The 19,331-nt window shown below is 47.2% G+C and overlaps 2 protein-coding genes and 22 non-coding genes across 28 annotated transcripts in view; 22 read left to right on the forward strand and 2 right to left on the reverse strand.

The window, feature by feature from the left end:
• Nucleotides 1–15,196, reverse strand: part of loxl2b (lysyl oxidase-like 2b) — a 32,710-nt gene extending 17,514 nt beyond the window's left edge. For both annotated transcript variants that reach the window (XM_011615335.2, XM_011615334.2), the window contains exons 1-3: nt 15,059–15,196; nt 12,296–12,655; nt 12,036–12,211 (exon numbers count right to left, since the gene is read on the reverse strand). In XM_011615335.2, coding sequence (XP_011613637.1) covers nt 12,036–12,211; nt 12,296–12,644 — 525 coding nt within the window. In that variant the 5' untranslated portion in view covers nt 12,645–12,655; nt 15,059–15,196. The remainder of the gene's footprint in view (nt 1–12,035; nt 12,212–12,295; nt 12,656–15,058) is intronic.
• On the forward strand, nt 4,381–4,453 carry trnak-uuu (transfer RNA lysine (anticodon UUU)). Its single transcript has one exon. It is a non-coding gene; the product is annotated as a tRNA-Lys (tRNA).
• Nucleotides 4,684–4,756, forward strand: trnak-cuu (transfer RNA lysine (anticodon CUU)). The gene has a single exon. It is a non-coding gene; the product is annotated as a tRNA-Lys (tRNA).
• trnak-uuu (transfer RNA lysine (anticodon UUU)) lies at nt 4,889–4,961 on the forward strand. The gene has a single exon. It is a non-coding gene; the product is annotated as a tRNA-Lys (tRNA).
• Nucleotides 5,192–5,264, forward strand: trnak-uuu (transfer RNA lysine (anticodon UUU)). Its single transcript has one exon. It is a non-coding gene; the product is annotated as a tRNA-Lys (tRNA).
• Nucleotides 5,495–5,567, forward strand: trnak-cuu (transfer RNA lysine (anticodon CUU)). Its single transcript has one exon. It is a non-coding gene; the product is annotated as a tRNA-Lys (tRNA).
• On the forward strand, nt 5,700–5,772 carry trnak-uuu (transfer RNA lysine (anticodon UUU)). Its single transcript has one exon. It is a non-coding gene; the product is annotated as a tRNA-Lys (tRNA).
• trnak-uuu (transfer RNA lysine (anticodon UUU)) lies at nt 6,003–6,075 on the forward strand. The gene has a single exon. It is a non-coding gene; the product is annotated as a tRNA-Lys (tRNA).
• Nucleotides 6,306–6,378, forward strand: trnak-cuu (transfer RNA lysine (anticodon CUU)). The gene has a single exon. It is a non-coding gene; the product is annotated as a tRNA-Lys (tRNA).
• trnak-uuu (transfer RNA lysine (anticodon UUU)) lies at nt 6,511–6,583 on the forward strand. The gene has a single exon. It is a non-coding gene; the product is annotated as a tRNA-Lys (tRNA).
• Nucleotides 6,814–6,886, forward strand: trnak-uuu (transfer RNA lysine (anticodon UUU)). The gene has a single exon. It is a non-coding gene; the product is annotated as a tRNA-Lys (tRNA).
• trnak-cuu (transfer RNA lysine (anticodon CUU)) lies at nt 7,117–7,189 on the forward strand. Its single transcript has one exon. It is a non-coding gene; the product is annotated as a tRNA-Lys (tRNA).
• Nucleotides 7,322–7,394, forward strand: trnak-uuu (transfer RNA lysine (anticodon UUU)). Its single transcript has one exon. It is a non-coding gene; the product is annotated as a tRNA-Lys (tRNA).
• On the forward strand, nt 7,625–7,697 carry trnak-uuu (transfer RNA lysine (anticodon UUU)). The gene has a single exon. It is a non-coding gene; the product is annotated as a tRNA-Lys (tRNA).
• trnak-cuu (transfer RNA lysine (anticodon CUU)) lies at nt 7,928–8,000 on the forward strand. Its single transcript has one exon. It is a non-coding gene; the product is annotated as a tRNA-Lys (tRNA).
• Nucleotides 8,133–8,205, forward strand: trnak-uuu (transfer RNA lysine (anticodon UUU)). Its single transcript has one exon. It is a non-coding gene; the product is annotated as a tRNA-Lys (tRNA).
• trnak-cuu (transfer RNA lysine (anticodon CUU)) lies at nt 8,436–8,508 on the forward strand. Its single transcript has one exon. It is a non-coding gene; the product is annotated as a tRNA-Lys (tRNA).
• Nucleotides 8,641–8,713, forward strand: trnak-uuu (transfer RNA lysine (anticodon UUU)). Its single transcript has one exon. It is a non-coding gene; the product is annotated as a tRNA-Lys (tRNA).
• Nucleotides 8,944–9,016, forward strand: trnak-uuu (transfer RNA lysine (anticodon UUU)). The gene has a single exon. It is a non-coding gene; the product is annotated as a tRNA-Lys (tRNA).
• trnak-cuu (transfer RNA lysine (anticodon CUU)) lies at nt 9,247–9,319 on the forward strand. Its single transcript has one exon. It is a non-coding gene; the product is annotated as a tRNA-Lys (tRNA).
• Nucleotides 9,452–9,524, forward strand: trnan-auu (transfer RNA asparagine (anticodon AUU)). Its single transcript has one exon. It is a non-coding gene; the product is annotated as a tRNA-Asn (tRNA).
• Nucleotides 9,755–9,827, forward strand: trnak-cuu (transfer RNA lysine (anticodon CUU)). The gene has a single exon. It is a non-coding gene; the product is annotated as a tRNA-Lys (tRNA).
• trnak-uuu (transfer RNA lysine (anticodon UUU)) lies at nt 9,960–10,032 on the forward strand. The gene has a single exon. It is a non-coding gene; the product is annotated as a tRNA-Lys (tRNA).
• Nucleotides 15,197–16,077: 881 nt separating the features above from the next.
• cyb561a3a (cytochrome b561 family, member A3a) lies at nt 16,078–19,024 on the reverse strand. 4 transcript variants are annotated; one of them, XM_011615338.2, is made up of 8 exons: nt 19,003–19,024; nt 18,817–18,874; nt 18,133–18,259; nt 17,497–17,701; nt 16,948–17,156; nt 16,718–16,872; nt 16,324–16,492; nt 16,078–16,251 (listed from the first exon to the last, which is right to left on the reverse strand). In XM_011615338.2, the coding sequence occupies exons 3-8, from the start codon at nt 18,250–18,252 to the stop codon at nt 16,228–16,230; spliced, it is 882 nt and encodes a 293-aa protein (XP_011613640.2). In that variant the 5' UTR covers nt 18,253–18,259; nt 18,817–18,874; nt 19,003–19,024; the 3' UTR covers nt 16,078–16,227. The 4 variants fall into 4 exon arrangements, with proteins under 4 accessions (XP_011613640.2, XP_011613639.2, XP_011613638.2 ...); XM_011615337.2 differs by having other exon boundaries at nt 18,817–18,929; nt 19,003–19,018; XM_011615336.2 differs by having other exon boundaries at nt 18,817–19,021.
• Between the last annotated feature and the right edge of the window lie 307 nt (nt 19,025–19,331).

A 19,331-nucleotide genomic window follows, 5' to 3' on the forward strand; every position in this document is an offset into this window, starting at 1 on the left:
ACTTCGAATACCTGGTCATGCCCTTCGGCCTCTCCAACGCCCCCGCCGTCTTCCAGGAGTTGGTCAACGATGTGCTCCGGGACATGATCAACGTCTTTGTGGTGGTCTACTTGGACGACATCTTGATCTTCTCCCGCACCATGGAGGAGCACCACCAGCATGTTCGCCTGGTCCTACAACGGCTTTTGGAGAACCGACTATTCATCAAAGCCGAGAAGTGCGTCTTCCACTCCGCCTCAGTGGGGTACCTCGGCTACATCGTGGAGGAGGGGCGGGTGCGCGCAGATCCGGCCAAGATCCAGGCTGTGGTGGAGTGGCCACGCCCCACCGACCGCACTCAGCTTCGCCGGTTCCTTGGGTTCGCCGGGTTCATCCGGCGGTTCATCAAAGGGTTCAGTCAAGTGGCTGCCCCTCTCTCCGCTCTCACCTCCACCTCACGCCCTTTCGCCTGGACACCGGAGGCTGAGACCGCCTTCTCGGCCCTCAAGGACAGGTTCACGACGGCTCCGGTGCTCGCCCATCCAGACCCCGCTCGGCAGTTCATCGTCGAGGTCGATGCTTCGGACGCGGGCATCGGGGCAGTCCTCTCCCAGCGGTCCGAGGCAGACCAGAAGATTCACCCATGTGCCTACTTTTCCCGCCGTTTTGATCCGGCTGAACGAAATTACGATGTGGGCAACAGGGAACTTCTGGCGGTCTATGGAGCCTTGGTGGAGTGGAGACACTGGCTGGAGGGAGCAAAGCACCCGTTCCTTGTGTGGTCGGACCATAAGAACTTGACCTATGTGAGAACGGCCAAGAGACTCAATCCCAGACAGGGCCGCTGGGCTCTCTTCTTCAGTCGGTTTGATTTCACCCTCACTTTCCGTCCTGGTTCCAAGAATATCCGGGCTGATGCCCTCTCCCGCCAGTTTCCGGAGGAATTCCCCGGCGTCCCCAGGGACCCTGACACCATCGTTCCCCCGGCCCGGGTCATAGGGGTCATCTCCTGGCCGATCGAGACGGCCGTCGAGCAAGCCCAGAGAGACGAGCCAGATCCTGGGAACGGGCCTCAGGGCCGAATGTTCGTGCCTTCCTCCGTCCGGCCGCAGGTGCTAGAGTGGGGCCACTCCAGTTGTTTCGCCTGCCATCCGGGCGTGCGTCGGACGGCGGAGTTTGTGCAGCGGCGCTTCTGGTGGCCCAACCTCCAAGAGGATGTTCGGGAGTTTGTGGGCGCCTGCACGGTCTGTGCCCGCAGCAAGGCCTCCCATCGCTCGCCAGCAGGCCTTCTGCACCCCCTTCCCGTCCCCAGTCGACCCTGGTCTCACGTAGCCCTGGATTTTGTGACGGGCCTCCCCGTCTCGCAGGGGAACGACACCATCCTGACCATTGTGGACCGCTTCTCCAAGGGGGTCCACTTTGTCGCCCTCCCCAAACTCCCTTCTGCTGCAGAAACAGCTGAACTCCTGGTCTCCCACGTGGTACGTCTCCATGGGATCCCCCTTGACGTGGTCTCTGACCGTGGCCCCCAATTCACTTCTAGGGTGTGGCAGGCCTTCTGCAAGGGGATTGGGGCCACGGTCAGCCTGTCCTCTGGGTACCACCCCCAGTCCAACGGACAAGCCGAACGGGCCAACCAGGCTTTGGAGGCGGCCCTGCGCTGCGTGACCACCAGCAATCCTGCCTCCTGGTCCAAGTTCCTGCCGTGGGTGGAATACTCCCTCAACGCCATGGAGAGCTCTGCTACTGGTATGTCCCCCTTTCAATGTTTCCTGGGCTACCAACCCCCTCTGTTCCCCCAGCAGGAGCTGGAGATCGCAGTGCCGTCTACCAGGGCCCATCTCCGCCGATGTAGGCGCATCTGGAAGACTGCCCGCAAAGCCATCTTGCGGGCCACTGAGCAGTCCCGGCGTTCGGCCAACCGGCGAAGGAGGCCGGCCCCTGCTTACCGGCCTGGCCAGAAGGTCTGGCTGTTGGCCCGGGACCTGCCCCTCCAGACCTCGCAGACTTCCTCCAGAAAGCTGAACCCCCGCTACATTGGTCCATACACCATCTGCAGCATCGTCAACCCCTCTGCAGTCCGTTTGGATCTCCCTGCCGCCCTCAAGGTCCACCCGGTCTTCCACGTCTCGCTCATTAAACCCTTCTCCACCAGCCCCCTGTCCCCTCCTGCTCCGACTCCACCTCCCCCACAGGTCCTGTCGGACGGAGAGCCGGTGTGGAGCGTTAACAAGCTGCTGGCGGTCCGCCGACGGGGAAGGGGCTTCCAGTACCTGGTGGATTGGGTGGGTTACGGCCCCGAAGACCGGAGCTGGGTGCCCCCATCCTATCTCGCTGACCCCTCCCTCCTCGAAGACTTCTACCGGGAGCACCCGGATGCTCCTGGGCGGTCGTCCGGTGCCTCCCGTAAGGGGGGGGGTACTGTTGTGACTCCTACTCTGGCCCCACCTCCTCCTGGGCAATCAGCTCAACCACCACCACCTGGGCCCTCTCCTGCAGCTGCACCCAATCCGTCCAAACGACTCTGCACCCATAAAAGGCCCCTATGCACTCAGGCCAGTGCTTGATCTTACTGATGTTTTTGGCAACACGTCCCGTGGACCCAGCATCTCTCCAGGCTCCCCAGCGACTCCCTGCGTCTCCCTGCGTCTTCCAGAGACTCCTCTGCAACCTTCCTAGCCCCTCTTCCTCTGACCTCTTCCTCTTCCCCTTCCTCGGACGGATTTCTCCTATCCTCTGGACACTTGGACTCTCCCACAGACTCTCGCCCCTGGATCTCGAACTTGGTTCGTCTGCCGCATCACGCACCTATAGTTTGTCTCGGCCTCTCTCATTTTGTTTCTTCCCTCCTGGTTTTTTTTTGCTTCATTAAACCTTCAGAGTTTACTTTTTTAATTCCCGTGTCTGTCTGCCTTCTTTGGGGTTCCACCACACTTGACCGCCAGTCCTCTCGAGCGTAACAAAAGCTGTGTTCCGTCGAACTCTGGTGTCACATTTGGGTTCTCGTCGGGTCCCTGACATCTGTCTGTCTGCAAGAATTTAAGTAGTGACAAGGAAATTGTGATGCCACAGAAGCTAAATATCAGTTTTTATTTTCCAGGCTGGAGACAACCGCAGCATTCCTGGAATGGACCGTGTAGATGAACTGGCTGAATACTTGGTGGAGCTACGAGAGCAGACGGGATTGACCCTGAACAATCAACAAGTTAGCACCATTCTGGGTTTGTGGCAGAGTCTTGACAAATTTGACAAAGACAGGATTGTGTATGCTGCAAGACATCAGGACCGGTTGCTAACTGGGCACTTCAGGTCTCCTAAAAAGAAGGCTGTGTTCACTCCTGGGGTGGAAAGTACAAAACGGTGTGTTCTTGGCTCAAGTGGTTCACCAGCTCAGTGGCCAAACTGCTGTCGCCTGATAGAGACCATCTTCGCGAGGCTGTGCAACATTCATACGAGCCCCAAAAAAGAGGACAACACAGCGTATCTCGATGGTCTCTAATTTTACAGGATTACAAAAAGATCCGGCAGCTGGTTCTGTGCAATGGGACACTAATGCAGCAGACAACCCTTCAACTTGTTGTAGTGAACCAGACCACCCTCATGCAGTGGTATAACCAACGGCTGAAGGGTCAGGAGGCGTCTGTTCTTTTGCAAGGTGTGCAACGACCAGCTGACCCATTGCCCTGTGCAAAAACAAAACCCATCTCTCTGCCACAGTACCAACGCCAGCCCCCAGTTTACCAGCTGCACACCTACAACATGCCAGCAAATACAGCTGGACAGGCAAAACCTAGGTTACGGCAAATTGATCCTGCAGTTGCCTCCAGTGGACCATCAGCCACCCTCTTCAGTACAAAGGAAAAATATACTGTCCAAACACTGAAGCTCTCACCAAGGAACAGTGGCTGAAGCAGATGAGACAGTAATGCAATATTGTTACTTTTAATATGCTTATCCCTGTGGCCTGTTCTGCCCTTTGAGTTCCACTGCAAGTTTTACATCTTATTTCATAGTTGTATCAAGGTTTCATTGGGGTTTGATTTGTTTCTTTGACAATTTCAGCTTTATAAATGCTTAAATGTGAATGTCATTTTGTTCACAATTGTACATACATATTCTCTTTGTTATAAATTAAAAGTTTTACAAAAATAATTCTATCATTTTTGGGTCCGGGTGGGATTCGAACTTCTGTCTTTCCTTCTCTTCTTCCCCCCCTAGAGCATGAGACTCTTAATCTCAGGGTCGTGGGTTCGAGCCCCACGTTGGGCGATATGTTTTCAGAACATGAATCCACAAGAGAAGCTCCTTCTTACCTAATTCAACCCCCAGGACCTTCTTTCATGTTTTGCCTTCAGTACTTTATAAAGTTGCGAATTCAGAGGGCTTTTACTTTGCCCTTGTGCCTGGCTAGCTCAGTCGGTAGAGCATGAGACTTTTAATCTCAGGGTCATGGGTTCAAGTCCCATGTTGGGCGTGATGCTTTCTGAAGCTCAGTCAAGTTGCAAGGACAGAAGACTCCCTCAGCATCATTGATGTGCTTTTGATTGTGTCAAAATAGAAAAATATTAAAAAATAGGCTCTCTTGTAAAACCCTAACTGGATCAAATGTCATGAAGCTGCGCTACGATTTTGTGTTCCCCACACCGAAAGCCCACATTACTTGATAGAGTTGCGATTTTAGAGGCCTTTTAATTGGGGAAAAACGCCCGGCTAGCTCAGTCGGTAGAGCATGAGACTCTTAATCTCAGGGTCGTGGGTTCGAGCCCCACGTTGGGCGATATGTTTTCAGAACATGAATCCACAAGAGAAGCTCCTTCTTACCTAATTCAACCCCCAGGACCTTCTTTCATGTTTTGCCTTTAGTACTTTATAAAGTTGCAAATTCAGAGGGCTTTTACTTTGACCTTGTGCCTGGCTAGCTCAGTCGGTAGAGCATGAGACTTTTAATCTCAGGGTCATGGGTTCAAGTCCCATGTTGGGCGTGATGCTTTCTGAAGCTCAGTCAAGTTGCAAGGACAGAAGACTTCCTCAGCATCATTGATGTCTTTTTGATTGTGTCAAAATAGAAAAATATTACAAAAAAGGCTGTCTTGTCAAACCCTAACTGGATCAAATGTCATGAAGCTGCGCTACGATTTTGTGTTCCCCACACCGAAAGCCCACATTACTTGATAGAGTTGCGATTTTAGAGGCCTTTTAATTGGGAAAAAATGCCCGGCTAGCTCAGTCGGTAGAGCATGAGACTTTTAATCTCAGGGTCATGGGTTCAAGTCCCATGTTGGGCGTGATGCTTTCTGAAGCTCAGTCAAGTTGCAAGGACAGAAGACTTCCTCAGCATCATTGATGTCTTTTTGATTGTGTCAAAATAGAAAAATATTAAAAAATAGGCTCTCTTGTAAAACCCTAACTGGATCAAATGTCATGAAGCTGCGCTACGATTTTGTGTTCCCCACACCGAAAGCCCACATTACTTGATAGAGTTGCGATTTTAGAGGCCTTTTAATTGGGGAAAAATGCCCGGCTAGCTCAGTCGGTAGAGCATGAGACTCTTAATCTCAGGGTCGTGGGTTCGAGCCCCACGTTGGGCGATATGTTTTCAGAACATGAATCCACAAGAGAAGCTCCTTCTTACCTAATTCAACCCCCAGGACCTTCTTTCATGTTTTGCCTTTAGTACTTTATAAAGTTGCGAATTCAGAGGGCTTTTACTTTGACCTTGTGCCTGGCTAGCTCAGTCGGTAGAGCATGAGACTTTTAATCTCAGGGTCATGGGTTCAAGTCCCATGTTGGGCGTGATGCTTTCTGAAGCTCAGTCAAGTTGCAAGGACAGAAGACTTCCTCAGCATCATTGATGTCTTTTTGATTGTGTCAAAATAGAAAAATATTACAAAAAAGGCTGTCTTGTCAAACCCTAACTGGATCAAATGTCATGAAGCTGCGCTACGATTTTGTGTTCCCCACACCGAAAGCCCACATTACTTGATAGAGTTGCGATTTTAGAGGCCTTTTAATTGGGAAAAAATGCCCGGCTAGCTCAGTCGGTAGAGCATGAGACTTTTAATCTCAGGGTCATGGGTTCAAGTCCCATGTTGGGCGTGATGCTTTCTGAAGCTCAGTCAAGTTGCAAGGACAGAAGACTCCCTCAGCATCATTGATGTGCTTTTGATTGTGTCAAAATAGAAAAATATTAAAAAATAGGCTCTCTTGTAAAACCCTAACTGGATCAAATGTCATGAAGCTGCGCTACGATTTTGTGTTCCCCACACCGAAAGCCCACATTACTTGATAGAGTTGCGATTTTAGAGGCCTTTTAATTGGGGAAAAATGCCCGGCTAGCTCAGTCGGTAGAGCATGAGACTCTTAATCTCAGGGTCGTGGGTTCGAGCCCCACGTTGGGCGATATGTTTTCAGAACATGAATCCACAAGAGAAGCTCCTTCTTACCTAATTCAACCCCCAGGACCTTCTTTCATGTTTTGCCTTTAGTACTTTATAAAGTTGCGAATTCAGAGGGCTTTTACTTTGACCTTGTGCCTGGCTAGCTCAGTCGGTAGAGCATGAGACTTTTAATCTCAGGGTCATGGGTTCAAGTCCCATGTTGGGCGTGATGCTTTCTGAAGCTCAGTCAAGTTGCAAGGACAGAAGACTTCCTCAGCATCATTGATGTCTTTTTGATTGTGTCAAAATAGAAAAATATTACAAAAAAGGCTGTCTTGTCAAACCCTAACTGGATCAAATGTCATGAAGCTGCGCTACGATTTTGTGTTCCCCACACCGAAAGCCCACATTACTTGATAGAGTTGCGATTTTAGAGGCCTTTTAATTGGGAAAAAATTCCCGGCTAGCTCAGTCGGTAGAGCATGAGACTTTTAATCTCAGGGTCATGGGTTCAAGTCCCATGTTGGGCGTGATGCTTTCTGAAGCTCAGTCAAGTTGCAAGGACAGAAGAGTCCCTCAACATCATTGATGTGCTTTTGATTGTGTCAAAATAGAAAAATATTAAAAAATAGGCTCTCTTGTAAAACCCTAACTGGATCAAATGTCATGAAGCTGCGCTACGATTTTGTGTTCCCCACACCGAAAGCCCACATTACTTGATAGAGTTGCGATTTTAGAGGCCTTTTAATTGGGGAAAAATGCCCGGCTAGCTCAGTCGGTAGAGCATGAGACTCTTAATCTCAGGGTCGTGGGTTCGAGCCCCACGTTGGGCGATATGTTTTCAGAACATGAATCCACAAGAGAAGCTCCTTCTTACCTAATTCAACCCCCAGGACCTTCTTTCATGTTTTGCCTTTAGTACTTTATAAAGTTGCGAATTCAGAGGGCTTTTACTTTGACCTTGTGCCTGGCTAGCTCAGTTGGTAGAGCATGAGACTTTTAATCTCAGGGTCATGGGTTCAAGTCCCATGTTGGGCGTGATGCTTTCTGAAGCTCAGTCAAGTTGCAAGGACAGAAGACTCCCTCAGCATCATTGATGTGCTTTTGATTGTGTCAAAATAGAAAAATATTAAAAAATAGGCTCTCTTGTAAAACCCTAACTGGATCAAATGTCATGAAGCTGCGCTACGATTTTGTGTTCCCCACACCGAAAGCCCACATTACTTGATAGAGTTGCGATTTTAGAGGCCTTTTAATTGGGAAAAAATGCCCGGCTAGCTCAGTCGGTAGAGCATGAGACTTTTAATCTCAGGGTCATGGGTTCAAGTCCCATGTTGGGCGTGATGCTTTCTGAAGCTCAGTCAAGTTGCAAGGACAGAAGACTCCCTCAGCATCATTGATGTGCTTTTGATTGTGTCAAAATAGAAAAATATTAAAAAATAGGCTCTCTTGTAAAACCCTAACTGGATCAAATGTCATGAAGCTGCGCTACGATTTTGTGTTCCCCACACCGAAAGCCCACATTACTTGATAGAGTTGCGATTTTAGAGGCCTTTTAATTGGGGAAAAATGCCCGGCTAGCTCAGTCGGTAGAGCATGAGACTCTTAATCTCAGGGTCGTGGATTCGAGCCCCACGTTGGGCGATATGTTTTCAGAACATGAATCCACAAGAGAAGCTCCTTCTTACCTAATTCAACCCCCAGGACCTTCTTTCATGTTTTGCCTTTAGTACTTTATAAAGTTGCGAATTCAGAGGGCTTTTACTTTGACCTTGTGCCTGGCTAGCTCAGTTGGTAGAGCATGAGACTTTTAATCTCAGGGTCATGGGTTCAAGTCCCATGTTGGGCGTGATGCTTTCTGAAGCTCAGTCAAGTTGCAAGGACAGAAGACTCCCTCAGCATCATTGATGTGCTTTTGATTGTGTCAAAATAGAAAAATATTAAAAAATAGGCTCTCTTGTAAAACCCTAACTGGATCAAATGTCATGAAGCTGCGCTACGATTTTGTGTTCCCCACACCGAAAGCCCACATTACTTGATAGAGTTGCGATTTTAGAGGCCTTTTAATTGGGGAAAAATGCCCGGCTAGCTCAGTCGGTAGAGCATGAGACTCTTAATCTCAGGGTCGTGGGTTCGAGCCCCACGTTGGGCGATATGTTTTCAGAACATGAATCCACAAGAGAAGCTCCTTCTTACCTAATTCAACCCCCAGGACCTTCTTTCATGTTTTGCCTTTAGTACTTTATAAAGTTGCGAATTCAGAGGGCTTTTACTTTGACCTTGTGCCTGGCTAGCTCAGTCGGTAGAGCATGAGACTTTTAATCTCAGGGTCATGGGTTCAAGTCCCATGTTGGGCGTGATGCTTTCTGAAGCTCAGTCAAGTTGCAAGGACAGAAGACTTCCTCAGCATCATTGATGTCTTTTTGATTGTGTCAAAATAGAAAAATATTACAAAAAAGGCTGTCTTGTCAAACCCTAACTGGATCAAATGTCATGAAGCTGCGCTACGATTTTGTGTTCCCCACACCGAAAGCCCACATTACTTGATAGAGTTGCGATTTTAGAGGCCTTTTAATTGGGAAAAAATGCCCGGCTAGCTCAGTCGGTAGAGCATGAGACTTTTAATCTCAGGGTCATGGGTTCAAGTCCCATGTTGGGCGTGATGCTTTCTGAAGCTCAGTCAAGCTGCAAGGACAGAAGACTCCCTCAGCATCATTGATGTGCTTTTGATTGTGTCAAAATAGAAAAATATTAAAAAATAGGCTCTCTTGTAAAACCCTAACTGGATCAAATGTCATGAAGCTGCGCTACGATTTTGTGTTCCCCACACCGAAAGCCCACATTACTTGATAGAGTTGCGATTTTAGAGGCCTTTTAATTGGGGAAAAATGCCCGGCTAGCTCAGTCGGTAGAGCATGAGACTCTTAATCTCAGGGTCGTGGGTTCGAGCCCCACGTTGGGCGATATGTTTTCAGAACATGAATCCACAAGAGAAGCTCCTTCTTACCTAATTCAACCCCCAGGACCTTCTTTCATGTTTTGCCTTTAGTACTTTATAAAGTTGCGAATTCAGAGGGCTTTTAGTTTGAACTTGTGCCTGTCTAGCTCAGTCGGTAGAGCATGAGACTATTAATCTCAGGGTCATGGGTTCAAGTCCCATGTTGGGCGTGATGCTTTCTGAAGCTCAGTCAAGTTGCAAGGACAGAAGAGTCCCTCAACATCATTGATGTGCTTTTGATTGTGTCAAAATAGAAAAATATTACAAAAAAGGCTGTCTTGTCAAACCCTAACTGGATCAAATATCATGAAGCTGCGCTACGATTTTGTGTTCCCCACACCGAAAGCCCACATTACTTGATAGAGTTGCAATTTTAGAGGCCTTTTAATTGGGGAAGAATGCCCGGCTAGCTCAGTCGGTAGAGCATGAGACTCTTAATCTCAGGGTCGTGGGTTCGAGCCCCACGTTGGGCGATATGTTTTCAGAACATGAATCCACAAGAGAAGCTCCTTCTTACCTAATTAAACCCCCAGGAGCTTCTTTCATGTTTTGTCTTTAGTACTTTATAAAGTTGCGAATTCAGAGGGCTTTTATATTGTAATTGTGCCTGGCTAGCTCAGATGGTAGAGCATGAGACTTTTAATCTCAGGGTCATGGGTTCAAGTCCCATGTTGGGCATGATATGTTCTGAAGCTCAGTCAAGTTGCAATGACAGAAGACTTCCTCAGCATCATTGATGTCCTTTTGATTGTATCAAAATAGAAAAATATTACAAAATTGGCTGTCTTGTGAAAGCCTAAGTGGTTTAAATGAACAATGAAATGTCATGAATTTGCACTCGTTTCAGAAAAAAATGTGGATGAACAGCTGAGCTTCAGCTCAGGTTATCATGGTTACGTGTTCCAGCATAAAATATCCAGGTAACCTCAGGAAAGGGTGAGGAGCCAGGTTTTACAGGTGAGCCGCTGCTAATGCTTACATTTCGGCTTTAGATCTGGCTGTCAGAGCCAAACATCACATTTCACAACCTGGGAAAGTTCCTCCAGTGAAAATTGGTGTGGAACGACATATGGTGAGGGTGTGCGTGGTCACCATGGCAACCACGGGAGTGAAACCCTAAGCCCGCAGGATACCGCAGTGAACAGGACGGTAAACATGAAAGAAAAACCTGACCTCAAAATTCATGGATGACACCGAAGCATCCCAGTGAGTAATGTGATGCAGAGGTCAGAGGTCAGCAAGTGTCTGATGGGGTGATCCAGCATCACCACACGATAATCCCCCCCCTTACCACAACACCACTCCCTGGTGACAGCACAGCCCAGAGGGTGAGTCACCAGATTAGCACTTCCAGATGATAGAGCTGGTTCTGGGGGGGCAGCAAGCTGGTCTACATGTGAGCGCTTTTGTGAATGGAAAATGCTGAGTCGGGCTTTTCTTTAGATCTGACTCCATCTTGGCTCCAGACATCTAGACCTGCTCTTGTGTAAGCTTTCAACAGGCGGTGGGCCACATAGACCCACAGTTAAAGGGGAACACTACATCTTCATGCACCTCCAACGGTTTCATCGTACCCTACTGAGGTCTTTAACAAACCTCCGACCTCTGACCCCTGATCAGCAGTCCAGCGTGAGACAAACGCTACACAGCAAATTAGCATTTGCTAATTACTTTCTTTCTGAAAAAAAGGCCAGAGCATCAGCCCCTTTTAACTGGTTTATTTAATGTGAGCTACTGCTAATGTCCACCAAATGGCCTAGTGTTGGTGAAGGACAAAAAGAAAAGAAGACCATTGTGTGAATCATAAACAGGCCTCGGGTAGCAGTTATCATCAAAGTTACCATCCAGCTTCAGCTACCAATATTTCACATCACAAATTTTGTGACATCTTTCGCCCTCAAATGCGTCATTATAGTTCCCAACATCGTGAGTCAGAAACAAAACAAGGAGCTGTCCCGGAGATGACTTTGAAAGACCTTGACTATTGCTGAAGTTGCAGATTTTGTCCTAGACAGGTAAGGGTCAGTCAGGTTTGGCTAAATTAGTTCTAATTAACATTGGTGTACATTTATTCATTTATAAAATATGATACATTCGCTGTCTGGGGACAATTTCCCTGTTGTTGCAGTAATAAAATCCTATAAAAACATTTAAATATCATTGCAATGAGTTTGCACCACAGTTTAATTTAAACCATACTAATGCTGTTCTCCCCTGAAAGCAGCGATCGACTAACGCTACAGGCGGTCGTCAAAATAACTGGGTAAACAATCATGTCATAAATAAAAACTTGTTATTGCTGAATCCCACAACCTATCTGGCACCCTCTGCTCTGGGGGTTAATAGTGTCCAGTAGTTTGAATCTGACTGCAGTACCGGCGTTGGCCACAAATTTAGGAACTCTGCGGGTCAAACAGAAGAACAAGGGAATGTGGAACCATGAGTTCTGAGCGAAGCCATAATTAGCTCGTGGTGGTCATGAGCTGGCAGGTTATTGGTGGACGTTTACACGCGCGGCTGTGACAGTTACGAGTCTGACACCTAATAATTATCAGTTTAACTTACACTGAGGCACTTTCTCTGCAGGCTACAGCACAAGACCGTCTTTAAAGCAGAGGAACCGTTTCCAGGCTGAGACATGTCTGAAGGACCACGGGACGGAGCCCCCGATGTGTTCTCACCTCTACGTGATTGGGAAGAGCGTTGAAGAATCGGAACCCTGGGATCCGCTTGTCGCTGCACACCACGCCCGCGTCCTCGGAGTGTTTACAGTCGGACACGCCGATGCCGTTGGAGGGACAGAGTGCCAGCGTCTTCTCTTTCCCGCTGCAGTGCAGGTTGTCAAACCAGATGGGTCCTGAACAAAAAGACAGCAGCACTCGCTCATCACCTCTTTCTGGTAGCCTGGAAACACCATCCGATGTGTAACCTACTCAAGTACCTGTTCCTTTGCCGTATTTGGAGGACGACGACCACGAAACGGCTTCCACGTAGCCCAGTTCCCGGCAAACCACCTGAGCGGCGTGGATGTTGAAGTCGTCATCGCAGACGGTGCCCCATTCGCCGTTGTAGTAGACCTCCACGCGGCCCTCGTTGTGCTTCCGCTTGTCTCCTGCTAGCCGCAACTGAATCCTGGGCGTGTCCGGTCCCAACTGTGGGGGGGAATATTGCTCTTGCTCCGGCTCTGGGTAGCCGGGTGGGTAGCCTAGGTGCTCATACTGGGTGAGCACCAGTAAGGGTAATGTGAGCAGAATGAGGGCACAGTGTGGCAAACGAGGTCTGGGCAGCATCTTGATGGGAACTGAAGGACAGAAAGAAAACAGGTCAAACTTGACGCACCTTATTTCAGCCCCGACTGGTGCTAGCTTTAGTATTTCAATGCTAACAGTACAGAGCTTCCGCTAAAACTATGGACGGTTATGGTTCCCTCAGATCTTGGATAAAGGGAGGCGAACCTAAAGGCAGGGGCAGAAATCCATCCAGAACGTCCAGAATGTGGACCCCAGAGCTGGAGCTGCAGGGAGGGCTGGTCCACAGCTGCAACGCTCCAATTTAGACCCGCAGGACAGTTTTAGTAGCTCTGATAACAGGTTTTGCAATCCCGGCTGCCTAACCGAACATCTGGATGTGCGGTTTCCTGCGTCACCGGGCGCTCCTACTGTACTTCAACGCCACGTCAGTGTGGACTTCTGGCCTCTGGCAGGTAATGGAAACTACAGGTCAGAGGAACAATCCCATTTTCCTCTGGTTCACTTTCCAAACTGGGTTTGAGCAACAAATACCTTTAGCATTGACAGTAACAGGCAATGTCTGAATCACCAGAATCAGACGGATCTTCTGGCTCCAGGGTTGACCTGGTCCTCTGACCTCTGTCAGACAGCAAACACCAATTCCTCCTCTGAGTGTGGACATTTTATGACGACAGCATGCAGCAGAAGTTTCCACGTGTGGAACGCTGAAGAGGCCTTTTGTTTTCTTTACCTTGTTCCCACCAGCAGCTGCAGCTGGTTGTGATTAAATATGAATGTTGGCAAATGCGATAAAAGCGATTAAACCTGTGATAAACTAGCTGGATATGGATGAGTGAAACCAGATCACAGGTCAGAGGTCAGAGACCTTTCCCTCTGAACTCCTGCAGGCTGACGGAGCTCCGAACTTCTCTGCTTCTGTCACAGGACAGAAGTCAGAACGGAGCGTCTCCGGCTGCAGACGAGCCTTCGGCTTGTGTAACGTGGCAGCGGTGACATAAGCCAGAGAAAGGCCGGATCACAGAGCGCCGCGGGGCGCCGCCCGTGAGGGAGACATCAGCCTGGAGCAATCAGGAGGGCAAAGAGATGGAGTCGAGGTGATGCCCTCACCGATGTCACCAATTCCATGAATCTAAAGAACATGGACCTCACAGGCCAGACGGCGGCAGAACACACCAGCTTCTACAGAAAAACAATCAAAACCTTCTCCTGAGCTGAGGAATTGAAACGCATCAGCGAAGCCACGCCCCTTCTGCGCCGCAGCGCTCTTTGACACATAACTCATGTTGTTTAAAGAAACAAAGGACAAATATGGATCGAGATTCCTGCCTGGTGTTTTTCATCCAGCTGTAGACTGAAGAACCAAAAGAACCCTGACAGCTGGAAGAGTTACGCTCTGCAGCGTTCCATCTCAGTCCAGCAGAATTACGTGACAAAAACACTTCCCTGGCGAGACGTGACGGGATGGCAGGGGTGAAGCTTTAGGCCCCGCCCACAGGGGTCACCACCGAGGAGCTCCAGCTTATCCAGCTTTAACATTCCCACAATTGTCTGATGTTCATGTGAAGACCCGGAACTGAGCATCTCAAAAATTTAGCAGCATCGCTGAAGGAGCGACGATAATAGCATCAACTGAACAATGGGACATTTTACGTCTTCCCGAGAAGAAGGTTCCATACAAAGAACCTTTACAGGCAGAGTACAACATGCAGGATCATCTCACTAATAGCTAGAAGTGGTAAAAGCAACATTTCAAATGTCCAGTGTGGCATCTGCAGCTAGCTTCGCTAATGAACGCAAGAAAAGTCTTCGACATCACATCAGGGTGGTTTTTATGGTTCCTTTCTCAGTAATAAACAATATATAAACCAATATATATTCACAACCGCAGCCAGTGACTCGTTGTCACCTCTAGAGGCAACGAGTGGTATTACAATCCAGGATACACCCAGGCTAGAGGATTAGCATGCTAATTTACTCCGTTACCTTAGTAACCGCTCCCATAATGTCGATGAGGTTATTTTTTTCTGGAATTACAGTCAGAATAAAGAGAAGTGCCTGTTGCAGATGGGTTTTTTTTAAACTTTAACACATTTAAATTTACACAATGTGATTGTCATGACCGCACAATTTTACGCTTTCAGTTGTTGACGTTTTTCAGCTGGTTCTGTAACAAAGAAAGTTTGGATAATTGATCATGTTCATGAGAACTTTAAATGTTAGCGAGCCCCCTTCTGATTCACCTGTTTACTTATGTGCAACTATAAAGAAAAAAACAGAATTAGGTCTGGATTTTTTTTTTCAAAGAAGCTTGATAAAGTTTGTATTTTATTCTCTGCATCATGAAAAATAAATCAAAAAGTTAAATCCACGCAGAACACTGAAGTCTCCTGAGGTCCTCGGAACACCTTTTAAGCCCTGGATCGGTCACCACTATCACGAACGGTCGGACTCACCTCTCTGGTCCGTCTGGAGGTCGTGAGCTCCCGCACGCAGCACCGCACAAAGCCGAGACACGAGTCAGCTGAAACTTTCACTCCCGCTCATGTATAATGTCAAACCACGCCCACTTCAGGATGACCGCAGAGAGCCGAACCGAACCAGAACATCATGCTGCTTTCAAAGACTGTCGGACAAAGTTTAAACTGAGTTGACCGCGCTCCCAGTTGAAAACCTGCAGCTGCGTTCAGGGTCTAAAAACACAAACTCCTTTCTGTTGCTGTTGGTGTGTGAAGAAAATGTTGGTGGTTACGCATCTTTTACACGTTCTGCGCATGTACAACACATCTGCTATAAAACTCAATATGTGTGTTCAATACATGTCAATACAGTAAACATGATTAAGACGTGGGCGCGTGCGTGTTTAACTGTATTTTTTTGGTGGTCTCTATATTGAGACGATGCAGATTGGTTTTTTTCTCTGTAGGGTTAAAATCAACTTTGAACGTTAAATCTTGATAATAATGGCCGATTGAATTCTGATCAATCGTTTGTGTCAAATCTTCTTCGTGACCGTTAAATTATTCCGGAAGTAACCGTCAGTTACCCTCTGCCGCCCCACTGTGGTGAACCATGCAACTGTTGACAGGAGCTGCAGCCTGATGTGAAAAATAGGTTTTCAAATGACATTTTAGCTTAAATCTGCTTTAAAAAACTTTGGTGCGAGTGAATCCTTCAAACACACATATTAGTTCATCAAAAGCCTAAATGCTTCTGAGATTTAAATAAACTTACAGCTGCTGAACATATAAAGGAAGAAGCACAAAAATAGTTTCTGGTGTTCCCCTTCTGTATTTTGTGGCTTTCACATGCCTCACTTGTGGTTTTCACTGGCTAAAATAAAATTTCTGATATGCTCGAACTAAGATTTTTCCCCCCCAAAAGAGTTTCAAATACACTTTTTTTTTCCTAAGTTAAAAACTCAAAAGTGTTCAGAAAAATATTTTTTCATGGTGCAAAAGTCTCAGCAAGGCACTGAATCTTCACTCATCTCTTTATTTCCAAAAAAACACTATGAAACAAATATGATTTAAGATTAATATTTACAACAGATTTTAGTAGATTCTTCATTAAGATATAGACTTCAGGTCTGATTTCAGCTCTTTAAAAAAAAATAAAAAAATCATTAATTGTCGTCTTGATGCAGTGGCTGTGGATGAGAAGAAACCATCAGAAAAAAGAAAGAAGATTTTTTTTAATGTAACCGTGCTAAAGTTCTCACCGAGTACACCACCTCCGCCGGCATTGACTCCGGCCGCTGCCACCTGCGGATGGACAGGATCAGCAGGACAACCAGACCGAAGGCTACGATCAAAACTCCCAGTGAGTTAGCAAAGACGGCCTCAGGTGGGAGGCTGCTGTACGCCGCAGAGCTGTTAGCGCCTCCTTTTCTGTGGAAAAGGTTGTTTCACTTCATCATGGGGTAAAATAAGAAATATGTTCAAATTATTGTGCTCCATCCATCCATCCATCCATCCATCCATCCATCCATCCATCCATCCATCCATCCATCCATCCATCCATCCATCCATCCATCCATCCATCCATCCATCCATCCATCCATCCATCCATCCATCCATCCATCCATCCATCCATCCATCATCCATCCGGCTCACAGAGCAAAGAAGAGCTTCTCATTGATTCCAGAGATGCAGGCCATGATGCTGAGCGAGAGGATGCTGCCTCCCAACCACACATGAGCAGGTTTGAGCAATTTACGCAGTGATGTTGGCGAGCAAGGCAGCAGGAAGGCAACCGCCCCAACGACCCACTGCATGGGTGGAGACAGGAACATCAGAGACAGAACAAAGACTCCGCCCCCTGACAGTGAGAAGCGCCGGCATACCTGGAGAGCGAAGAGGGCGGTGGCTGCAATCCCAATCCAGCTGTGCAGCGAGTACACATTTGGGATGTTTTTGGCATAGTGGAAGCCAAAGACGGCGCAAAGCCCCATGATGGACAGGAGGAGAGCGAGGAGCATCAGCGTGGCATGCAGCAGCTTCCAGGGCAGTTTATTCTGACCCCAGGTCAGCGGGACGCGGTACAACACGGCTCCTGTATGCACGGCAGGACACAGCCAAGAACTCCAGGTTATTTGAATGTGGGTTCAATTTCCCTGTTAGGTTCTGCTGCATTCTGGGAAATGTAGGCTCTATTTTATTAGCATGAAGCCAACATTAGCTGGTCAACTATGTCATCTAAAATATTTACCTTTATTTACAATTTATACTAAACAGGTAACTGAAACATTTATCTCGACATTTGTACCAGCTAGTCTGGTCCCAGTAAATCATCCCAACTTTTGTCGTGTGATACCTCCAGCTTTGTTCTGAAACCTTTTGTTCACTGTTGGTCTCCAAGACTCTGAACGCACAACAGAGCAGGAAGTGCTCACCATAACCGTAGAACACGACCAGGCCCGTCACCATCAGGGCAGGGTGCCAGTTGAACTGCTGGTGCGTTCCATCCCACGCGAAACCGCCTTGCCACTGGGTGATCCAGTAGCAGACACAGGTCATGCAGGCCACGCCCAGACCCAGCAGCAGCAGATAGAACACGTAGAAGCTCACGTTGGGCCTCATCCTGGACAGGTCCGCAGACTGAACCCAGAAACAACAACATGCTCAATTATCATCCCTGATCAGAAGCGAAAGTGGCAGAATCACAACAATATCTGAATAATTTAACGATCCTAAACTATAAAATAACTCTCCTGCTGGGAGCTAGGAGCAGAACAATGAAAAAGACTCTGAATAAAGCAGCAAATTTCTAAGCTTCAGTTTCTGTTTAGCTGTTTGTCCCCGTCTTGGAACTTTCCGCGGTCGAGTGGCACAAAGCTCCCTTTAAATCCTCTTTCCATAAATCGATCAACTTAATTTGGGCTCCTCGTGTGCTAAGATCAAAGGTAACTGCACAGCGGTGAAGTTTTCAGAAGTCCCTCCGTTTGTGCTGTTTTACCTGAGCAGCTGCTGAGGCTGACGCTCACACACGGCGAGGACCAGGATGAAATGGCCGCTCTGCCCACACTCACCTCCTTTTGTGCTCTGGCTTTGCTCTTCCGCGGCTCTGCTGAAGTCTCACTTCCACAATCAGAGGAGTTCAGGTGGTGGAGGGGGAAGTTGTCAGTGGTGGAGGAGCCCACCTGCTGCATCTGCTGCCTGCAAACACACCACAACGTTCCGGCGTCACGCTGGAATCAGCAGCAGCTCTGGCTCAGTTCACGTTAAACTTTACCTCAAAAACATATTTTCCTCTCAAACTGTGCAGAATTATCTGATTATTTTACCTATCGTCTATATCTAACACTTTTTTTCCCTGTCGTATTCTGGTTTTCAGTAAATACATTTCCTTTTATTTGTTTATTGATCTGGAGATCATTTTTATGGTGACCTTTGACCTGAATTGTAAATAAAAAAAAAAAAAAAAAGCTAATTCCGTCCAATCTGATTTTAACGCGACAAACACAAATTATAGACTGTTAGTTTGTGATAATCTGCGAAATAAACATTGATTAGATTACATTTATGTAAACATCTGTCGATTTTTTAGATTAAATACAGATTAAAGTTGTTAAACGCCCCCCCCTTTTTTTTACGACATATTACATTAACTTTGACACATTTTAAAAAATACATTCGAATGTTGACACATCTTAAAAAATATATTCGAAAGTGATTTTATTCTTTACATTTAAATTGCGACAGGTGTAACTTACCTCTGCAGGTCTGCGTGAATACGACGTGAATTTACGTACAACGTTTAGGGCAAAAAACCTGGGGATAGTGGGAATATTTACGCCACAAAATATTCCAACATAGATACAAACACCTGCAAAATGCAAAAACACGAAGAAAAACGCTTAAAAAACGAGTTTAACAGCCTGTATGGAGGTGGCGTTTACCTGCTTCCGCGTTTGCGGCGCAAGGAACTTCGGGAAATGTGGTTTTGGACGTAACATAGTCAAAGGTCGCTGTCGATTAATGTATTTTTGTTCCATACATAAAATTAAACGATTATAATGTTTCATTTTCTGAATATTTAGCCTTATGGTGTGTTAAATAAGTTTTAATTTAATGAGATGGATCATTTTGCAGGAAAGTGAAACGGAAGTAAAAGTGAAAAACCTCCCAGATCTCATAGACTCTGTGGAAAAAGTTGAGTTTATCAGAATAAAGAGTAAAGAAGACTGGCTGTGTGAGATGGTGAGTGAGCGGCACAACCCTACAGCGC

The sequence above is a fragment of the Takifugu rubripes genome, chromosome 21, assembly GCF_901000725.2.
Source record: "Takifugu rubripes chromosome 21, fTakRub1.2, whole genome shotgun sequence".
NCBI classification, from domain to species: domain Eukaryota; kingdom Metazoa; phylum Chordata; class Actinopteri; order Tetraodontiformes; family Tetraodontidae; genus Takifugu; species Takifugu rubripes.